Raw genomic sequence first — 19702 nt, forward strand, 5'->3', positions numbered from 1 at the left:
CATGAACATGTAATTGAAGCTATCGTTTTCATGGCAGCTTAGTGCTATAATGGCAGCATACTCCACTGACAAGTGGAATCTCAAGATTCAGAACATGCTCCCTGCTCACATCCTTGGGAAGAGAGCATAACTTCAGGTACAGCCATGCTCTAAAGAATGAAGTTAACTCACTCAGCATATATCATCAATACAGATGCAGAACAGGATAATGTGGAATGGGTAAAGCCACTTAACGCACTCTTCTTGTCTTCCTTGTTGAAGAGTGTGATATTGGATATTGGAGTGACAAGTGAAAATAAAGCAACCTACTTTGTTCTGGCCTGATTCGTCAAGGGCACGGGAATTGCATTGTTCTGTTGTCACTTTGAAAGGAACATTTTCTCTGTGCTTCCTTTGAGGTTACCAGAGTGAGTCATGGAGGAGAAGTACCCAGGTGGCTTTGAGCACATACCTGTCTCTAGCACTCTTCAGCACACTTGCACAGTAATTCCAGGCTCATAGATAGTAAAAGGATGTTCCTTCTTGAGAGGTTATTGGAAGGAATTAATCAAGAATTTCTTATTTAACTCTGTGTTGTAAAATGATAATTCATTAAAATCAAACATTTTTTCAGGAGAGGGCTTGTTCTGAGACTATCCTATCAAATTTTGTCTTTTAAAATCATTTTTACAGGAAAGCTTTTGACATTGTTGAAACATCTGCTTTGAACAATTTCTTTTATAAACTGTACTGTTTGAAATACATAAATGGAAGTTTAAATTGAAAAAGATAAGACAAATTGAATAGTTTCAATGAAAAAAATGAAGTTGAATTTTTCATTCTAATTTAAATGAGGAAAATATTTTTAAAATATCACATTCATATTGGCTGGAAGAGTGTTTCTCATTCTATTCTAAAAAAATAAGGGATGGGAAAATATCTAGTTGAAAGTAAGTGAACAGAGCAGAATAACACATAACTTCTGCTCTTTCTACAAAGACTTTAACTCCTGGTTATCCTAATGTTAGTGTATGATGTTATAGTTTACCATTCCTGGAGTATTCTGAAGACCACGAGAGTCCCTACTAGCGTTTGCCCTCACTGTATTTCTGTCCATGTGCGACCTTTAAACGCGAGTTCTGCACACCTCAATTGAAACCCCATGGGAATTCCAGCTTCATAAAGATTACAAGTTCAGTACTAAGGATTTCTTGCTGGTACTCTGCAGTAAATCTATATTTCTCATCCAATTTCGGATGCAGCTGTTGCACAAAGTGATAGATTAGCATAGCAGGAACTGGCCCCTAGATTAGTTATGATACCATGAGGGCAAACTGGGTTAATAAGCAAGTCATCTGTAAATCAGCAAAACATGGTACAAGAAAGCATGGAATAACTACAGAAAGACATCTTAAGTCTTTTCCTTAAATCTCTTCTAATTGTTTCCACACATCATGCTGGTAGTTAGAGAATAAGCCTGAAAATCAGAGCCAGTGTAAACTAGTGCTATCTCAGGGAAGTCTAGTGAAGTTGTACTATTTCATACTAGCTTCCAAAAAAAGAACTTGCACAAAAATGACTGTGGTGGGTTGACCCTGGCTGGATGCCAGGTGTCCACCAAAGCTGCTCTATCACTCCCCTCCTCAACTGGACAGGGGAGAGAAAAGATAATGAAAGGCTGATGGGTTGAGATAAGGGCAGGGAGAGATCACTCACCAATTGCTGTCACAGGCAAAACAGCCCCGACTTGGGGAAAATTAGTTTAATTTATTACCAATCAAACCAGAGTAAGGTAATGAGAAAATAAAAACTAAATTTTAAAACGCTTTCCCCCTACCCCTCCTTTCTTCCCAGGCTTAACTTCACTCCCGATTTTCTCTCCCCGTCCCCCTGCCCCGCTGGAGGGGGGAGGAGGTAATGGGGGTTGTGGTCAGTTCATCACACGCTGTCTCTGCCGCTCCTTCCTCCTCATGGGGAGGGCTCCTTACACTCTGCCCCTGCTCCAGCGTGAGGTCCCTCCCAGGGCAGACAGTCCTCCATAACTGCTCCAACGTGAGTCCTTCCCACAGGCTGCAGTTCTTCACGAACTGCTCCACTGTGGGTCCCTTCCATGGGGTACAGTCCTTCAGGAACAGACTGCTCCAGCGTGGGTCCCCTGTGGGGTCACAAGTCCTGCCAGCAAACCTGCTCCAGCCTGGCCTCCTCTTTCCACGGGGTCATAGGTCCTGCTGGGAGCCTTCACCAGCACAGGCTTCCCACAGGGTCCCAGCCTCCTTCAGGCATTCCCCTGCTCTGGTGTGGGGTCCTCCAGGCTGCAGGTGGATCTCTCCTCCACCATGGACCTCCATGGGCTGCAGGGGTACAGCCTGCTTCACCATGGCCTTCCCCACAGGCTGCAGGGGAATCTCTGCTCTGGCACCTGGAGCACCTCCGCCCCCTCCTTCTTCACTGAGCTTGGTGTCTACAGAGTTGTTCCTCTCACATATTCTCATTCTTCTCTCTGGTTGCAGGTTGTTGCGTGGGTTTTTTTTCCCTTTCTTAACTATGTTATCCCAGAGGTGCTACCACCATCACTGATGGGCTCAAGCTTGGCCAGCATGGGTCCATCTTGGAGCGGGCTGGCATTGGTGCTGTTGGACGTAGGGGAAGCTTCTGGCAGCTTCTCACAGAAGCCACCCCGGTAGCCCCCTCACTACCAAAACCTTGCCACGCGAACCCAATACACGACCATAATATGGAAGTGACAACAATGTTATCCTGACTGCCTCAATTTGTTCCACCTGCTGTTGGAGCAGATAAAACCAGATGTAATATATAGTCTACGCTATATCTGGGGGGTAGCCTGTATTCTGTTTTTTCAACATTTTAGCAACACTATTCTCTCCAGAAAGACTCACTTTAAAAGAGGAAAAAAAAGGAGGAAAAAGAAAAACAAATTTGTAATAATTTCTTATAACTTACAGCAAAGGCACTTGAACAGAAGTTCCTTTTTTCTTTTTTGAGTGACAAGTAAAAAGAAAAAAACGAACAAACAAAAAACCACTGTAGCTTTGCAGTAGCTGTCTAAACATGGTATTTCTCCTTATTATCAAGCCATTTGTGCTCAGAGAATTTGAGTCTGAGCAAGCCCGTGTTGCTAGCAAGGTACCTTTCTGATAAAGAATCTTTGCCTCTGTGTTGGGCAATGGTGTAATAGTAATGTTCTTGCCTATCAGATGAAGCTTTCTGTGATCAGCTCTTTGACGCCTGTCTTCTAATTTGCCATGGATATTTCTGTTTCCAAGGAAATGTTTAGACTGAAAGTTGGGAAGAAACAGACTTAAAAGGCTGTAAATATGTGTCAATGGTTCTAAATACAGAGATTACAAGTGTGCCAAAATCTGATTTTGAAGTGTGACTGAATCAAGCCTTACAGGATTACGTTATGGATCTTTCTTGTACCATTAGTCAAAAAGCTATAGCCGAGCCATAACTTCCTACAAAGCTTGTATTTAGACTGGATTATCTAAGCAAGTGGGACACACGTTTTCAGGAAAAAAATCTTGTGAAGCAAAAGGAAAAAAATATCATAAATCAGTGATTGGCATCAATCATATATTCAACACCTGCATTTTAGGAGCATGATGTATAGTATTTGGGGTGATAGATTTGTTATTCCTTTTCTAGGTGTACCTCTTCATGTCCACGATAGTACTAAAGGTGGGTCTGTACAGATTGCTAATTGAATCATGGCCACCTTGTCAGTCAGATGCAGTCATGCGGATGCTGGAAGTCAATATCCGAATAGAAGCTGTGACATGGGGGCAATCTTGGTATTACTTACTGTTTTGGTCACAGCAGATTTCCATTGACCCATGCTTTGGCAAATAGCCCCTCCCTCTCACCAAGTGTCTCTTGAATTTTCTTGGCCTTTTCTAGCCCTTGAGTTTTACAGCTCAAAAACCTGATGGGCAAACACAGCCTGGGACCAAAGTGTCTCTGCTAACCTTTCTTTTGATAATTGCTTGGGAAGGCTTCATGGCACAGCAGCATGCTTTAACTCTTCTCGACCCTCTGTATATGGCTAATGCATGGATCGTTGTTGCTTTCTCCTTGGGCAGTTCCCTCTGGAGTGGCTTATACATCAGCAAACCCTAAAGTGTGAGGCATTATCACTTGTTGCCACAACAGTGACTGCGTACGGAAAATGAGGGACATAAAAATATCAGTCGCATAATACTGATCCACAATTAAAGCTTATTTTGGACCAACAAAAGGACATAAGATGAGATAATGCCATGATTTTTGAAATGGCTGTGGTTCAGCTTTGAATCTGAACTGCACACTTGTGTCAAGGTGGCTGTGAGCTCACAGCTTGTTTGTGGACTGGTCTTCACTGTTGCTTGGAACCTCAGTTAATTTATGCTCAACTGTATTCCAGAAAGCAGTGTCTGCAAGACTTTGTCTTCATCCTGTTTTCATAGCTTGTGGCTTCCAAAAAAAAAAAAAAACAACCCAAAACATTTTTAAATGCCATATTTTATTGCTAGGCATATAAATATATCCAGAAGGTAATGCTTTTATTTGTTTTTGTCCAAGTTTGATAGTGTCTTGAAGCTACTTGATGATGCTGCCTTGGAAACACAGAATCAGGAGGAGGCACAGTTCTCCTTGGACTCAGGACAACTACAGTGAAACACGCATCACCTGCCTTTAGCACAGACACCACAGAGCAGCACACCAAGCTCCTCAACCCTGGGCGCATGCAGCAACAGCCCTCGTGCAGCCACCAGCATGGACAAATGCACGCCCAGGTTGAACTAAGAATTTGCCAAGCAGCTGAGCTGTTTTTAAAAGTCCTTGGCATATATGGGGCCTGAGGTATTTGAGAATGGAGCTAAACAATGCAGTTGCTCGTGATAGCACAGAATGAGATTCAAGAACCAGAAAGAGCCTTTCTGTTTTCCATCTGGGCTAAAAAAAAAAAAAAATCAAACTTCCTGCAGTTAGATTCTTTCAAACAAAATCTTACTGCAGCCACGTCATTTAAACAGAGGATCTGGTATTTTTAGACAGGGTTTTAGGGCTTTTAAACATCATCAGAAAATGCTGTTCCCCTAGTCAGGGGGCCCAGCTTGCACCTTGTTCCACTGATGAGTGAAACAGTGTTGGCAACAAGTATGGAAGTGTTCATGCAAGGAGAGTCAGCCTCAGGCTGAAGGGTAGAAAGGGAGGCAGGATTTCTTTCATTTTAAGTCTTATGCTTAATCTTTCTAAATGTAGCGCTATCACACAGAGTTATAAGGTTTTGTTCTTGTTTGTTTAGTTTTCTTCGGCCAAAATAATTATCAGGTCCCTAGTGTGAATGGAATGATATCATTTGTGTTAAAACTAGAGAGTGGGAACAGAGTGCTGCTTCATGAAAAGTTTAATGTTTTTGTCCTTTTTTTTTTTTGTTCTCTTCTTGAAAAAGAAAACCAAAGCACCTAAGCCTATCTTTTGAAGAAGGACACTGAGACAGGAACCAGCCCCCTTACCATATGGTAGTAGTCCAGTGGAAAAGGCCAGGTTCAAACACCCCTTCTAAATCTGGCCTTCCACACTAAAGAGGTTGCCCTTTCTGGTTAGTGTTTGTATGTCTGTCTGCTTGTCTGTCTGACCCTGCAGTATATGGACAGTACAGAAGGACCCCAGAAGGAATGCTGTGTCTGCCTGGTCTTGCCAAGCAATTGCACTGTGAGCACAAGAACCTCGTCCCAGCTAATATTTCATTGAAGCAGACATTTTTCCACAGAAAGCTTTGGTTTCAACAAATCAGCACTTTCCAACAGAGAAGTCTTTCGCCAAAGAAATTCCCCAAATACTTAGTTGTGGTTGTGGTAGCTCCTCAGTAGGGGGAGTTCTGGTATGCTTAGTTATAGGTTCATGTCCAAGAATTTGGAGAACAACATTAAGTGCTTCCATGAGTGTGGCTGGTATAAGAGGAATAAAAGTCTCTAGGAGTTCTGCTCTTCCTTAGGCTTCGTTATCTTCTGCTCTTTTTCTTTTTTGCACATTCCTAAGTTAAACAGATATTGTGTACCTAGTTTACTCCATTATCATTTCCCCTTGGGACAAATTATTCCTGTGCAGACACCCTTCCATCATTCAACCTACTGGAGCAAAAGCAGTGAAATATTCTGTTGAATACATTGCCTTACCTTCAACTCATCCATTTGTTCTGCAAACATGCAGACGCATTTAGTGTTATCTCTGCCTTAGAAGTTTATCCCATTTCTACCTCTGCCCAAGAAGCAGATCACAAAAGCACTGCCTACTCACTCCACTTAAAGAGTAAGAAGAGCAGAAATGAATTTGAGTTACATGGGAAGAGAGGTAAGGAAGACTCTAGTTAATGCCAAGAACTGAGAAGGCTTAGTCTTCAGGTAACAAGCAGATTAGGAAGCAGGTAACTGTCTGGAGTCTTTCTTCTGGGTATAACTCAATTTTTTTTTTCCTTTTCTGCTAGTCATGAACAGGAATGCAAAAAAAAAAAAAAAGGACCAAATTACTGCAGGGTTCTTTTTCTAGGACTACATTTCTCCCCTTGTGAAAACAGGCCACTACAAAAAAAAATCAGCTGCCAGTTCAGAAAATGGCTCTCACTGTCCATCCACCTGATTGCCAAATCCTGCTCTCCCCTCTCAGCCGGAGCTGTCCTTCTCTTTGTTTGTCAGGCCTCACGTATAGCAAGAAGCATTGGTTTTCTGTGTGTGGTATTTATTGCGTCTCTACTTCTCCCCACCCATCCCCCTCTGCACTCTCTACCCTCCCTCCTTGTTAGACATGATTACATGTTGTTTGGCCTCATTCCATTTAGATTACTTTGCTGTATCATCCTGAATTTGTGCGTAGCTTCACAGCACCAAAGATCTCCTAGTTTGAACCAAATGATAGAGTAGGCAGAGTTCATTAAAATAAATAACACCATAGTGTGAAGCACAGCCCTGAAGTAATCAAAACTGAAATTTGAAAAAGTGATTCTGAGTGTAAAGAAGCCTGTTACATGCTGTCTGATACAGGCAGAAATGGAGTCTTGAAAACAGCCAGTTTTATATGCTCTATTTAAACCTGTCAGCTCTCCAGACAAAGACATGGTTGGTTATAGCAGGGGTAGAGAAAGCAGTTAGGAGGGGGATATGTGTGACCATATTGTAGAACCTCGTGCCTGAATTTCTCCCTTGATCCCCAAAGCTGGAATATTCTTCATGTTGTTGTTGCTGCTGGTTTTTTTTTATTGGGGCCAGTGGTAGAGGAAAGCCATAATTTAAGCCTAGGAGTGGAAATGTATTATATAAAGCAAACTTTCTATGCAGTTGACTCTGCCTCCTTCCACTTGCTCCCCTGTGTGTCTCGCTGTCCCATTTCTTTAGTCTCCTTGTTTTCAGTGTTTGTAATGTTCCATTTTAAAATATCTCAGTATTTTTTTTTTTCCCTGCTGTCTTAAAGACTCTTTGTTCCTCAACTCAGCTTTAGTTCCTCATGGCACTCAGATTATTACTACTGAAATTTTGCTCTTAAAGTAAAGGCTCAGGGTCTACAGAGTGGTTTAGAAGAACATGAGGTTATGTACCTGTTAGACATTAGACAGGGTGCAGCAGAAGAGGCTACAAAAATGTCTTATTCTTACATTCTGCCATCAGCATTTGCTACTGTCAGAAACAGGATTCAAGGCAAGATGGTCCAGTTCTGCAGCTCGTTATGTTCATCGCTGAATTTATTTCAGCAACTCCTCCCTTGCAGCATCTATGAATCTACAAATATGGTGTATAAACCAAGTAAAAAGTATTGCCTGGTCACCATGGTGGAACACACAATCTGAAGATGTGAAAACACATTTCTAGTTTTCTGCATAGGTATCCTGTTGATAGATGTGACACTTCCATGATTTTTTGCACTTGCAAACTGGAGCCTGAAGCAATTACACATGACTCCTAAGTGTTACAGGAGCAGGCCTTGTGTAGGCAAATGGTGTACATTTCCTAATTGTGCAGTTATTTTTATGTCTCTCTAGTACATCCTTCATTTTGGTTTTGCTCTATCTGTAGTATTAAACTCCGTGGAGTGCATGAGAGTAGTTGTTGTGCATGCTGCTGTATCCTGTTTTCAAGGGATAACAATGGGTTAAAAATCTTATCCTGGTATGAGAGGCAAGAGGAGGAGGGTATTTTCAAGTACTTGCTGGAATGCGCTGTCTGGAATCAAAAGGGTAGAGACACTTGAAGGAAGACCCCATGTTAGAGACTATGGGGAACCACTGGGCTTTATCTTTTAAATCACTCCAGGAGGGCTCGTTTGTATCAAAGTAATCATGTAAAAAAGACCCTTCTGAAGAGGACAAACAGGAGGGAATGGATGCTGACAATGTGCTGGAGTAAATGGAGGCTGTTAGAGAGACCAGGCTGCTTTCCTGTTGGAGCTCCTGCCAAGAGAGACCTGGACATGCCAGCTCAGGCCCTCCACCTCTTGCAGACAAATGACCAACAGGCCCTGCTTTGTCTTAGCAAAGCTGCCTTGCCTAACTGGGATTCCTGCCAGCTTGCCTCAGCTTCTCTTAAAGGGAGCAGGCATTAGAGTGGATTTAAAATATTCACTGTTTCTTCTTTTTTGCTGAATTTCTGTTACAGGAGCTCCCTGTCGGTCCTGTAGCCAGACAAAAGCTTTGACTAGTTCAGCAAATGTGTAGGAATTAGTCCCTTAGGGCAGGCTGCAACTTCTAAAGCCAACTTCAACAGCAGTAAATGCATTGCCACAGACAAAAACTCCCTAGCGAGGAAAGAGCATGGCGTTCACAGGCCCAGAAAGTTAAAGAAGCCCCAGGAGTTATCCAGAGGTTATATTGACCAAAAGATTCAAGTGGAAATGGCAAAACCCTGTGAGCCCAACTTAGCTACACCAGTTGTAAGAGAAGCATAGCATGGTCAGAAGTGTACTGCCTTCTGTATGCATAAGGTTACTCTATAAATACGTGGGCAAATAAGGCCTTTTCACCGTCGAGATATGGGAAATAATTTGCTGAGAATCTGAGAGGCAACGTTCAGGGAGTTTTTCCATGTGGCATTTCATCCTGAATCCTGCGGTCCAGCAGAGCATACAGGATTTTGTCCTGTACAGTCGGAACATTCCAGTGTGTAGAAAACTGTTCTGGAAAATGTTAATAGCTCATACTTTGACCTGGTCTTTAGGAGTCCCCAGATTGCTGTGGACTCCTACCTAGTATACCATGTGACTAGGTAGGACTATGTGAGAGATGTGTTATGTTCTTCGGTTGGAGGTACAACAAAGGACATTCAAGAAGATACTGATCTCTGCTTTCTCATGAAATCTTGTCCCCACCAGCAGGTGCCCTCTTGCAGAAAAGGCACTGTCCACTGCCTCCTGCGCTGTCAGGAACCGGCCTCTTTTATTGCACTAAGGTTCTACAGAGCAGTGACAGCATTTGTTTGATTCAGTACAAAACGGTGAGGTTAAGGGGGAGCTGTGGATAAATTTCACATGAGTTTCCAATCCTTAATTTGCGGATCATTAACTTTGCACTGTAACCCTTGGGAGACAAGGTCACCTGCTTCACGAGCTGGGAAGGTGCTTTTGCAAATCAGGGTGTTTGTTCAACATTGCTGATCCCTGCTGATCCATTATGAAAGCCACATTAGTTATTATATCCACACGTTATGTACAGTCATGTGATGCTTGAGCCCTGAAATACATTTAGCAAGTCAGAAGAGATAAGGCAGGCTACAATCTGGCTTTCTTCCCTTAGGTTTGCAGAATGTGTTTGCAGATGTGTTGATCTTTAGGAAGCTGGCGGGAGGAGGGGGGATATTTCCTTCAATTGCTTATTTCAGTATCAAAAGTAAATGAGATGAGGTCATCTTTAACACCTCCTAGTAGCTGTGAAGATGTCTCCTTCCCACATCTTGAGCCATGCTGTCTCAGTTTTGCACCAACAATAATTTTCAACCTTTGTGAAGTGGACATGACTTCAGTTATTTCACCTGGCTTTGTGTAGAGCTATTGGGCTGAACTGGGTCTGTTTCAATAATGCTTATTGCAACAAACAGGTTTAAGTAGCTCACCTGATCAGTAAACCAGTGTGATCAGCATCTTGGCTAGGAAACTTTCAGCTTCTATCTCATATGATGTTTTGGTTCAGCAACACATGCATTACTTTTCCTCTATTTGTTAATAATCATTTTCCCTCACGGACTTTGAATGTTTCCAGTGAAGTCATAGGCGCAGCTTATTAATGCATCTAGGTGTTACTGAGAATGAGGGATTCATAGGAGTGGCTGTAGCCACTGAATCTCCAAGGATGTTGACAAGCTTTGCCAGCCACTAGCTAAGAGAACAAGGAATTGGACCAAAATACCAAGACCAAATATTTATGCTTGGCTCCTCACAGGCCAAGGTTGAGCAAATTTTGCTCGCCTTAGATGGGGACAGTATTAGCCTGCCACTTTGTGGTGTACTGAGTTTTGGCGAGTTACTTGCAGTTGGCTGGTACTGCAATTGGTAGCCGCTATGCCCAGCTGTACCTGATAGGTACATGCTATTTCACCTCTTCCATCCAGAGGCTCCGTAACATTGATTACAAGTGCTAAAGCTTCCTTTCCCCAGCCCAGCACTGAGAGTCCCATTGTTTTGTGTCCTTCTAGGACAGGAGTTGTGAGGTGTCACCAAAGCACAGAACACAGATGCGGGAACCAAGAGGTGAGGTTTTGTCCTTCCTGGCTAAGGTATTTAGTTGTACAATCTCCGTTTGCAAGCTGGCCTGTGAATGTTTAATTGGAGCTCTTTGCTGCTGTTCGGGTTAGGGCTAACATGGCTTGTACACAGAGCAGGAGCTGCCTCTGCGCATCCTCTTACTGGTTTGGCCTCCCTCAGCTCTCCTGCAGGACATCTGGGCCTCTCTGAGGAGCTGATGCCACAGCAGAGTCTCATCCGCACCTCTGCTGCCCTGGGAGCATGAAATGTCTGACCTTCTCAGCCCACTTTGTACTTCAACAGTAAATTAAAGGTCTTCATTAGCTTGTTTGATAGTTGAATAAAATGCTTTGAACACTGGCACATTAACTGCAATCAAGTTTTGAAAGGTCTCTGGTTGCTAGAAGGAAATTAGCCTGATAAATCGCCCTTTTCAATTAAACAAATGGGTAATTTTTCACAAGCAAGCCCAGAAGCTATCATTTGGGAAACTTTTTTTTCCTTTTTTTTTTTTTTTATATTTTACACATGATTATTCTTAAAGAACTGATTTTTTTTTTTTAGAAGATACTAATTGTCACTGAAGTGTTAAGATAGCAGCTTGTAAACCCATCCCGTCTGTCTGCCTCAGACAACCTCATAGAGGTCTCATGATCAAGCAGTGGCCTATGAATTGTACTTCCAAAAACGGTAATAACTGATGGTGTGACCTTGGTTGGTTGCCTGCCTTTCTGTGCCTTTGTTTACCTGTTTGTCTAAAGAAGCATTACCCTCCCTGGGTCAAAAAGGCCTGTTTAACTTAAGCAAGGAGTTCCAGGATAATTATAGTTACTTAGTAACTTTCATCTCAGAATAAACTGGTTAAGGCTGTTAAGAAATGTGATGGCTTCCCTTTTGGTCAAAACCAGTGACTGACCTGAAGATACCTCCAGTCCTCAAAGCTTTAAAAACAGTCTGCATTCAAAAAGTACTCTCTGAGCTTGGAAGCTGGAACAGATTGCTGTGTCCCTTACGTACTGAGTCTGAAAGGGACCCCAGAAATGCACACTGACCCTGGTTTCACACCAGAGCTATAGACGTGCTAAGAACTTCATATGCTCTGTCTACTGCAAAAAAGCAAATGCTAGTATAAACAACTGCGACACTGGATTCATCTTGCCTTGGGCATATTTATCCAGGGTATTGCCATTACATCATTCACATTAGGACTTGCATTATCTGCTATTTTAGATCTTAGAAGCTGTTACAAGCCCTAGTCAGAGGTCAAGATGCTGTTGAACTTCAGATGTTTCTGAAAGAAGAGTGTAATTCTGCCAACAGCAGAGCAATGCTAGATTTGCAGCAGTGCAATGTCATACAAATCACATGAGAGAATTTAATCTAAATTATATTTTTTTTTGAGAGTGAGGTTTTATTGCCAAAAATTTAGATACTGCATGTTAAAATCTATCTGTAAAAGGCTACCATAGCTTCATCTTTGAGAACTAAGTAGGGTAATTTGGGACGTTTTTATGGTATCAGAAGAGACCACAAATGATTTAAGAACTTCCTTCCACCATCTAAATAAAATAATACTGAAATATCCTGATGTAGTTTGGAGTAACTGCATAAAACATGATGACTCACGTGATTAGAAATTCTCCTTTATTTTTCCTCTGTGTACAGTGCTGATCTTCATGAACTGTTCATCACAGTGTGTAATTACATTCCTTTCACCTAAACTGTTTCTACGTTTTTTTTAAATTTCCTTTTCCTGAAACACTGATTGTTGTTGAGCGTTTCAGTGTGGTTTGGAAGCAATCTGCATGCGAAGACTTGGGTGCTGGACTGCAGTGTGCTTTATGAGAAATTTTGCATTCAGACAAAATTCAGACTCACAAGAGCTAGAGCCTCCCAAAGGGCTGGGACCTGGTTGGTGACCTGTACCTGGCTGTACCTTGGTTGCTGCTGAGGTAAATGTTCAAGGCAAAAATACAGACTATCTTCTTGAATTCAGGTTTTTCATAAAACACTGCATTCCTCCTGAGGACCTCACTTGTAGACAGAGTGCCCCAGGGCAAACAGGACATGGCTCTTGCCCTGCTCACCAGTAAGAAGGTCCTTGTGATTATGAGCAGAAGCTGAGATATCTGAAAACTGCCCATCAGTACAGTCTGCGTTCTTCTACCAGGGAAGCCCCTCCCACCTCTAGCCTCAAGACTTCAAACCTCAAGTTTTGCTTAGCGTTATGGGTGGTATCTGACCTAGAGCACTTAGAAATCTCATCTACGTTTGATGGCTCATAAGTGCTTTGCTCTCCATCCAGGCAGGAGATGACTCATGGTGCCTGGTCCTCAGACTGAGATTTGTTTTGCTGCTCTCTCATCTTCCTGTTTTCTTGTCCGTTCTCCCCATTTCTGTTCTGTCTGCCCAGCATGTGCTGCGGTAACTGACACTGGAAGCTGTGTGGGCAGGGAATGGCTTTTGGTTTTAATAAAAAAGTGTGGTTGCATCATCTTGCACAACAGGTCCCTGCTCAGTGGCTGGGCCAAATGAGTCCTTTTGAGCTGCAAAAATATGGAAAACTTGGAATTGCAATAATCAAAAGATATTATAGCGTGTTATACATAATAACAACACATTCTAGGCTGTTCCCTGCACGGAATCTCCCAGATATACCTGGCGACAAGGGGGAGAGAGATCTGAATGCTAATGACAGCTGGAGCAGGGGGCACTTAATAGTATTTTGGCTAATTGGCAGGTTGCCTGCTCTTGAAAAATTTGCCTGTGCTGAGCTAGGCATATTTTTCACGTGTAGAAAATTGGGTTGCATGTTGGTGGGCTTCATATTTTCCTAATGCTTCCTACAGTCAACTATGTGAAGGTTCACATAGCTATGAGCTTTGTGTTTCCATCTCAAAGAGGCCTTCTTTGAAAGGCTTGGAAAACCATAGCAGCTGATCAGACCCAGGAAAGAAATTGCAATTTGACGTAAACTTTCAAAATTGAAGAAAGCACCAGATGTAAACTTTCAAAATGAAGAAGTATTTTGTGTTTTGTGGGTTTGGGGGGATTTTTTTTGCTTGTTTGCTTGATTCTTCTTTTTTTAGTAAATCCAGATGACTAACTCAGGGCCTCTTTTCTCCTTCCCTGCAGGCAGAACAAAGTCTCTGATGACTTGCTTGCTTCAAAAGGTCTCCACTGATTTTACCTTTGGGTTTGTTCTACCATCTCTCATTGTTTCATGTAAGCATTTTCTGTGGTAATTAGACTGGTAATAGCATAATCCCTGGTGGCCTTCCTGGAGTGTCTGGCCTCTCCGGGTTGAGAAAGCTCTGCTTGGGGGCAGCATATTTTTTCTCTAAGTGGGAAGGGGAAGGGTTGATGATGTGAATGTTGCCCTGATTATGATGGAAAAATCTTTTAAAAGAGGAGTTTTGCAGCATTTCCTAGAAGTGATTCAGGCTACATTTGTCTGATTTCCTCTGGAAGCTCACAACAACCTTGACGGTGCATGATTTGTTCCTGGCTGCTTCCTTCTGGGCTCTGTGGTCTGCATTGTCCCAGAGGAACACAGATATGTCTGTGATTTGTAGATGCAGGTGCAGGCACTTTTTGTAGCTGGGCGCAGATATGTTCAGAGCTTTGAAGACCAAGACCTTGAACTGCCCGTGGAAGCAGATTAAAAACCTCTCTTCAGCTTCCTAAAATGCAATGCCTGCAGTCATCTGAACTTCTGTGTGAGGCAACAAAGGAAAACAACTCCTCAGTTTTTAAAGGCTTTTAAAAAATGAAGTAGAGATTTGATATTTTATCTTTGTTGCCTTTCCTCTGAATGATTCTGACTAACTATTGATATGAATGCCTCTAATTTCAACTTTTTGCTTTTGGGATATGACAAAATTAAGACAGCCTTTCAGGTTGGCCACAGGCAGAGGAAGAACAGACATGTCCAGGGGAGAAATACAGCCATCCAGTGGGAACTAACAGAATAGAAAGGGTTTGGAAATCCTAGTTTCAGAAGCTTGTCTCCAGAGCGGGATTCAAGAGATTTCTGCCACAGGAACACAGGCCCTAAGAGCTTAATTTACAACTGCAGAAGCTCTTCCTTCTGTATAGGGAAGAGGAATGACGTGGAGTGGGGTTTGGCTAACTGAGCTCTGATCTTGTGCCCCTGGACACATGCTGTGCCTCAGTTTCCCCATGTGTAGAACAGAAGGGTTGCTATTGATGGTCTTCATAAAGCCTCTCTGAGATCTACTAATGAAAAGTGCCACAGTGATCCAGGTAATATTATTATTGTGTTGTTCATGGCAGGATCAGCGTGATCCGAAGTCAGAGGGAGCCCTGCACAGAAGCTAAAATCAGGTTTATGGCCCAAGTCCTGTTTTAAGAACACCCCAAGCCTGAATCTAATTCCCGTTTTAGTCTGCCTGGTGTCAGTGGGGCTCTGTGCAGAGGAGCCGGTGCTGACGAAGAGCGTGGCTGGGGTCAGTGTCTTGGTGCCAGCCCTGTGGCACTGCCGCTGGCAGAGCAGCCCCGTTTCTGGGGTGCTGGTTTGAGGGTCCGTCCATCCCTACTTCCCTTCAGCCTCTTGCTGAGGAGTGGGGCGAGGACTGACTGGGGTGGAGGCCGCTCACCCTTCCAGCATAACCATCACACACACGAGGCTGTTGTGTTCTTAACAACTGTGATTTTACTTCTGTCATAGTTTCATGCAAATTGGTGATTTTTTCCACTTTATTTTTGCTTCACAGGGATGTAGCCGAGGACTCCCTGCCTCCACAGAGAAGAATAAACAAGGTAAGATTTGAGTATTGCCCTATTGTTAATGAAAATTTCTTAAGTTCTCCTTTCTGCTGGCTTTTGGGTTGTGAAAGATTTTCCAGATGCCCTGTGTGCCTCCCCTGCCCGAGTCGAACGATAGGTGCGATGAAAATTAACCAACCAACCAAAACAAAACAAACAGAAGAAAGGCTGGTCGCTTACAAGTATTGGTAATAAATGTCCTTGTTATTTTTTTGAGTGAGTGGTCAAAACGGCACCTGAAGGCAGAGGCGGGGAGGGGGGGGGGGGCTGTCCGGGCCCCCTCCCCAGGGCAGGGCGGACCCTCCCGCTCCCGGCCCCGCTCCGGTCCGGTCCCGTCCGGCGGCGGCGCGGACTCCAAGCCCCGGCATGCGGCGGGGCGGCGCGCAGGCGCGCTGGGCCGGGGTTGAGTGGCAAGTTGTTTGTTCCAGCGAGCACCAGCTGCTCGGCACTCCGGGCTCCGCTGCCTCCCTGCCCGGCTCCGCGCCCCGCCGGCCTCCCCCGCCGGTCCAACTTTTGCACCCTCTGCTCCCTCATCCCCCCCCGCCCGCCCCTCCCCGCCCCCGGAGCCGGGAAGGAGGAGAAGGAGCCAGGGGAAAAAAAAAAAAAAAAAAAGGCACCGACAATAACAGCCCCCCTCCCCCTCCCCATTCAGAAACACAAAATAAACCCCAGGGATAGATGAACTACAAATGAGAAAGAGGAAAAGATGGAACTGCACATCCTAGAGCACAGGCTCAGAGTGGCCAGCATAGCCAAGGAGAGCATCCAGTTGTTTACCTATGGATTAATCAAACTTGCTTTCCTGTCCTCCAAGACGAGGTAGGTGCTGGGGATGGGGCAGCGCGGGGGCCGGGGGCGCTTTCCGTGCGAGGGGGCCGGGCGCCCTCCTTGCCGGGGTGCTGGGGGGCACCCTCCTTGCCAGAGGCCGGGGTGCTGGGGGGTGTCCCCCTTGCTGCCAGGGGGCCGGGTGCTGGCAGGGCACCCTCCTTCCTGCAGAGGGGCAGGGTGCTGGAGTGGGGGGCACCCCGCGTCCCTGCAGAGGGGCTGGGGTGGGGGGGGTTACCTCCCTTGCAAGGGGGCAGGGCAGCCTCCTTCTTGCAAGGGGGAGGGTTGGTGGGGTGTGGGGCGCCCTCCTTGGAAAAAAAGCAGGGTCCTGGGGTGGAGGACACCTCTCCTTGCAAGGGGGCAGGGTCCTGGGGTGGAGGACATCCCTCCTTGCAAGGGAGCAGGGTCCTGGGGTGGAGGACATCCCTCCTTGCAAGGGAGCAGGGTCCTGGGGTGGGGGATACCCTCCTTGCAAGGGGGTAGGGCACCCTCCTTCCTGCAGAGGGGCAGGGTGCTGAAGTAGGGGGGACACCCTCCTTGTAAAGGGCAGGGTGCTGGGATGGGTGAGCGCACCCTCCTTGCAAGAAGTCAGGGTGCTGTGTGAGGGGGGACACCCTCCTCGCCGGAGGGCGAGGGGGGACACCTGGGTCTTCCCTACACACCCCCCCCCCATCCCAAGCCTGGGAGATGGCGATGGGGGTCAGCGCTGGAGTTCGGGGTCCCCCCCCGTAAGGTTCTCGGGCAGCCCCCGGTGAGGCTCCCGCCTCCCGCTGCCCTTCCCGGGCCGCCTCGCCCCGGAGCCGCGCGCCGCGGTGAGCGGGGAGCCAGAACAGGTGGGGGCCGGGGGCGGCAGGCACGGGGCGACCGCCGGACAACAAAGGCAACAACAGCAACCAGAGGAGGAGGAGGAGTGGTTTTTTTTCTTTCCTCTCGCTCTCTTTTTTTTTTTCTTCTCCCTGGTTGTTGTTCCTTGCAGCACTTAAAGAGCGAATCGTCCACACGCGTGTTTGTTTTAAAAGGTGCTTTTTCAATGCTGCCAAATTAGAGGAGGACGATGGGCAATGTATGCCTTGCACTTGGTTCTCTTTAAAAATTGTGATATTGAGTAATATAGATTGTGATAGCTTTCGGGGAAAAAAAAAAAAGGGAAAAACGTAGTGGAAGGCACTGTAAGAATTTTATTTATTTTTTTTTTTAGGGGGAGGGAAAAAAATACTCTGGCCAGTTTATTGAATGTATATAAGCTGCCTAGGCCTTTCGCAGCAAAACAACTTGAATTGCAAATGGATATTCTTGTGTCTTCACTTAGCTTGTTGACTTTGTTGCTCTGTTCAGAAAGAGGAATGGAAATGTAAATAACACAACTCAAACTCTTCTTGTTTTTCCAGCCTGATAATTAGTATTTCAGTTTTCTCCCCAGATTCATCTTGGGTAGCATTCTTGTATGAAGGTGGGAAATTTTCTTTGGCAGTAGCAAAATAATAAATAGATAATAAATTTGCTTTTTATTTTCTAAATTGTTTTATTCCAAGCTGTAATTCAATCCTCTCTCTGTGATAATGCTTACGGATGAATGGACCTATTTGTGGTGTAATTTGATTACAGTCCCTTATCTTACAGTTAAACTTCATGCATTGAAATTTCACTCTGATTTGGGGCTCATCCCATTTGGCTCACCACTAACGTTGTTTGCAGTGTGAAGTATATCAGCGCCTTGTTTACTGCTGTCCCTGAATACTCAACAGGGCATTAAAGGCTCCTCAGTCTTAAATTTCTATTTTTAATGTGTGGTTTCATTATAATTGAAAGTGGTTGCTGATTTTTGTGAAGAGGTTGTTGCTCCCCCTCCCATGCTTGAAATGTCACGGTTAACGTCAACAGTGAAATCTTTAAATCTGTCACTCCTAATGCATAGACTGGGGTTTGGTGGATTTTTTTTTTTCAATTTTTTTTTAAGTTCAGGGGCGGTCCCATTGTCCTTTTGTTTCACACCACATTTCGCATCTTCAACATTAGAGAGCTGTGAAAGGGTTAGGGCAGTAAGATCAGCCCTTTGGGGTGTGATACCTCGTCCTGCATTTGGGTGCAGCACTTGACAGTTTGGTATTGCCTCTGGTGACTGTGGTGTCTGGCCCTTTCCATGCACAGTGAGCATCGATCATCTTTCCTTAGCTTTCATGGAATCCCACTAGTCAGGAACAAAAACTGTTTGTGGAAAGGTTTGTTGGCATGGGAAACTTCTATTTATTTCCCTTTTGTTTGTTTTGTTGTTTTTGCAGACAGTAGAGATGCAAGGGAGAGAAGGGGAAGCTTGTTTGTGTTATTCTTAAGACAACTGATAGTACTGAAACATTGCTTTCTCCTGTGTGCTTTTTACGTGCCCTGAGGCAAACAAGGTCCCTGCCCCACGGACCTTCTGTTCTGATGAACACTATGCGTATGAGGAAGGTGAGGGTCTCTGGGAGCCGTACCTCCATAAATTTATGATCCCGCTGTTTCTTTTTCCTCCTCTAAGAAGTGAATGTGCCCAGGAGACAACTTTTTATATGGGTGCAAGACAAATCTCCCCTCCCAACCACCCATCTGCAAAGGACCACTGGGTGGATGAAAGGGGGAGGTGGCCTACATCCCTGCTAATCTTTTCTGATGAGATAGAAAAGATGCCAGTTCCTTATACCACTTATATTTTTCCCAGTGAGACCTTAAACAGAGTTTTTACCTGTGCTGCAAGGCTGCCGGTAAGAAATAATGATTTGTGGGACAGATGTGATCCAGAGAGGTGGCAATGACATCATCAGTATCCTTATGTTAGTCATGCAAGAAACTCTACAGTTTTTACACAGGCTCTTCTGAGAAGTGATCTGGAGGGAGTATCGGAGTCTCTTTAATGCTCTCATACACCAGGGAAAAGGGCTGGAATAATTTTTTAAATCTTGTACGTTTTTCTTAATCCTCTTGGGAAGGAAAAGTAACAAATCTCCCTCTTTTTATTTGGCCTTTTGCCACTTTCAGTCTGCCCTTGTTCATGACATGAGTCTTTTAATTTAGCTTCTGTTACAATGGCAGTATTTTTTTGAACAAAGAACAGCAATTTTGGAACTATTCCGATGGCCAGAAGCAAGAAAGCAGTTAACGAGGTGAAGAGGTGAGACCAGCAGTGAATAAAACAGTGGGCTGAACTGAGCTGAAAGAAAAACACTATTATTCATAACTTTAAGTTAGGCATGAGGTATTTTATGCAAAGTTGCATTAAGACAGGTAGTCCAGAAATAAATAATAGCGAAACTCCTAAGCAGTTATGCTGAGCAATGTGCTCTTGATGCTTTGCTTGTGTAAATAAGTGCAGACCTATTGATTTCAACTGAGCTCTGCCAGGCACCCTAGTGGA

At 44.4% G+C, this 19702-nt stretch overlaps 1 protein-coding gene across 1 annotated transcript in view; it reads left to right on the top strand.

Moving 5' to 3' along the window:
- CASTOR2 (cytosolic arginine sensor for mTORC1 subunit 2) overlaps window positions 1-19702 on the top strand; it is a 174124-nt gene that overhangs the window by 23566 nt on the left and 130856 nt on the right. Inside the window, exons 2-4 of the mRNA XM_087751425.1 lie at window positions 13837-13926; window positions 15438-15483; window positions 16142-16308. Of these exons, the coding sequence (XP_087607551.1) occupies window positions 16196-16308 (113 nt within the window). The 5' untranslated portion in view covers window positions 13837-13926; window positions 15438-15483; window positions 16142-16195. The remainder of the gene's footprint in view (window positions 1-13836; window positions 13927-15437; window positions 15484-16141; window positions 16309-19702) is intronic.

The sequence above is a fragment of the Nipponia nippon genome, unplaced genomic scaffold (assembly GCF_047370975.1).
Source record: "Nipponia nippon isolate SJK-2023a ecotype South Korea unplaced genomic scaffold, ASM4737097v1 scaffold_15, whole genome shotgun sequence".
NCBI classification, from domain to species: Eukaryota; Metazoa; Chordata; class Aves; order Pelecaniformes; family Threskiornithidae; genus Nipponia; species Nipponia nippon.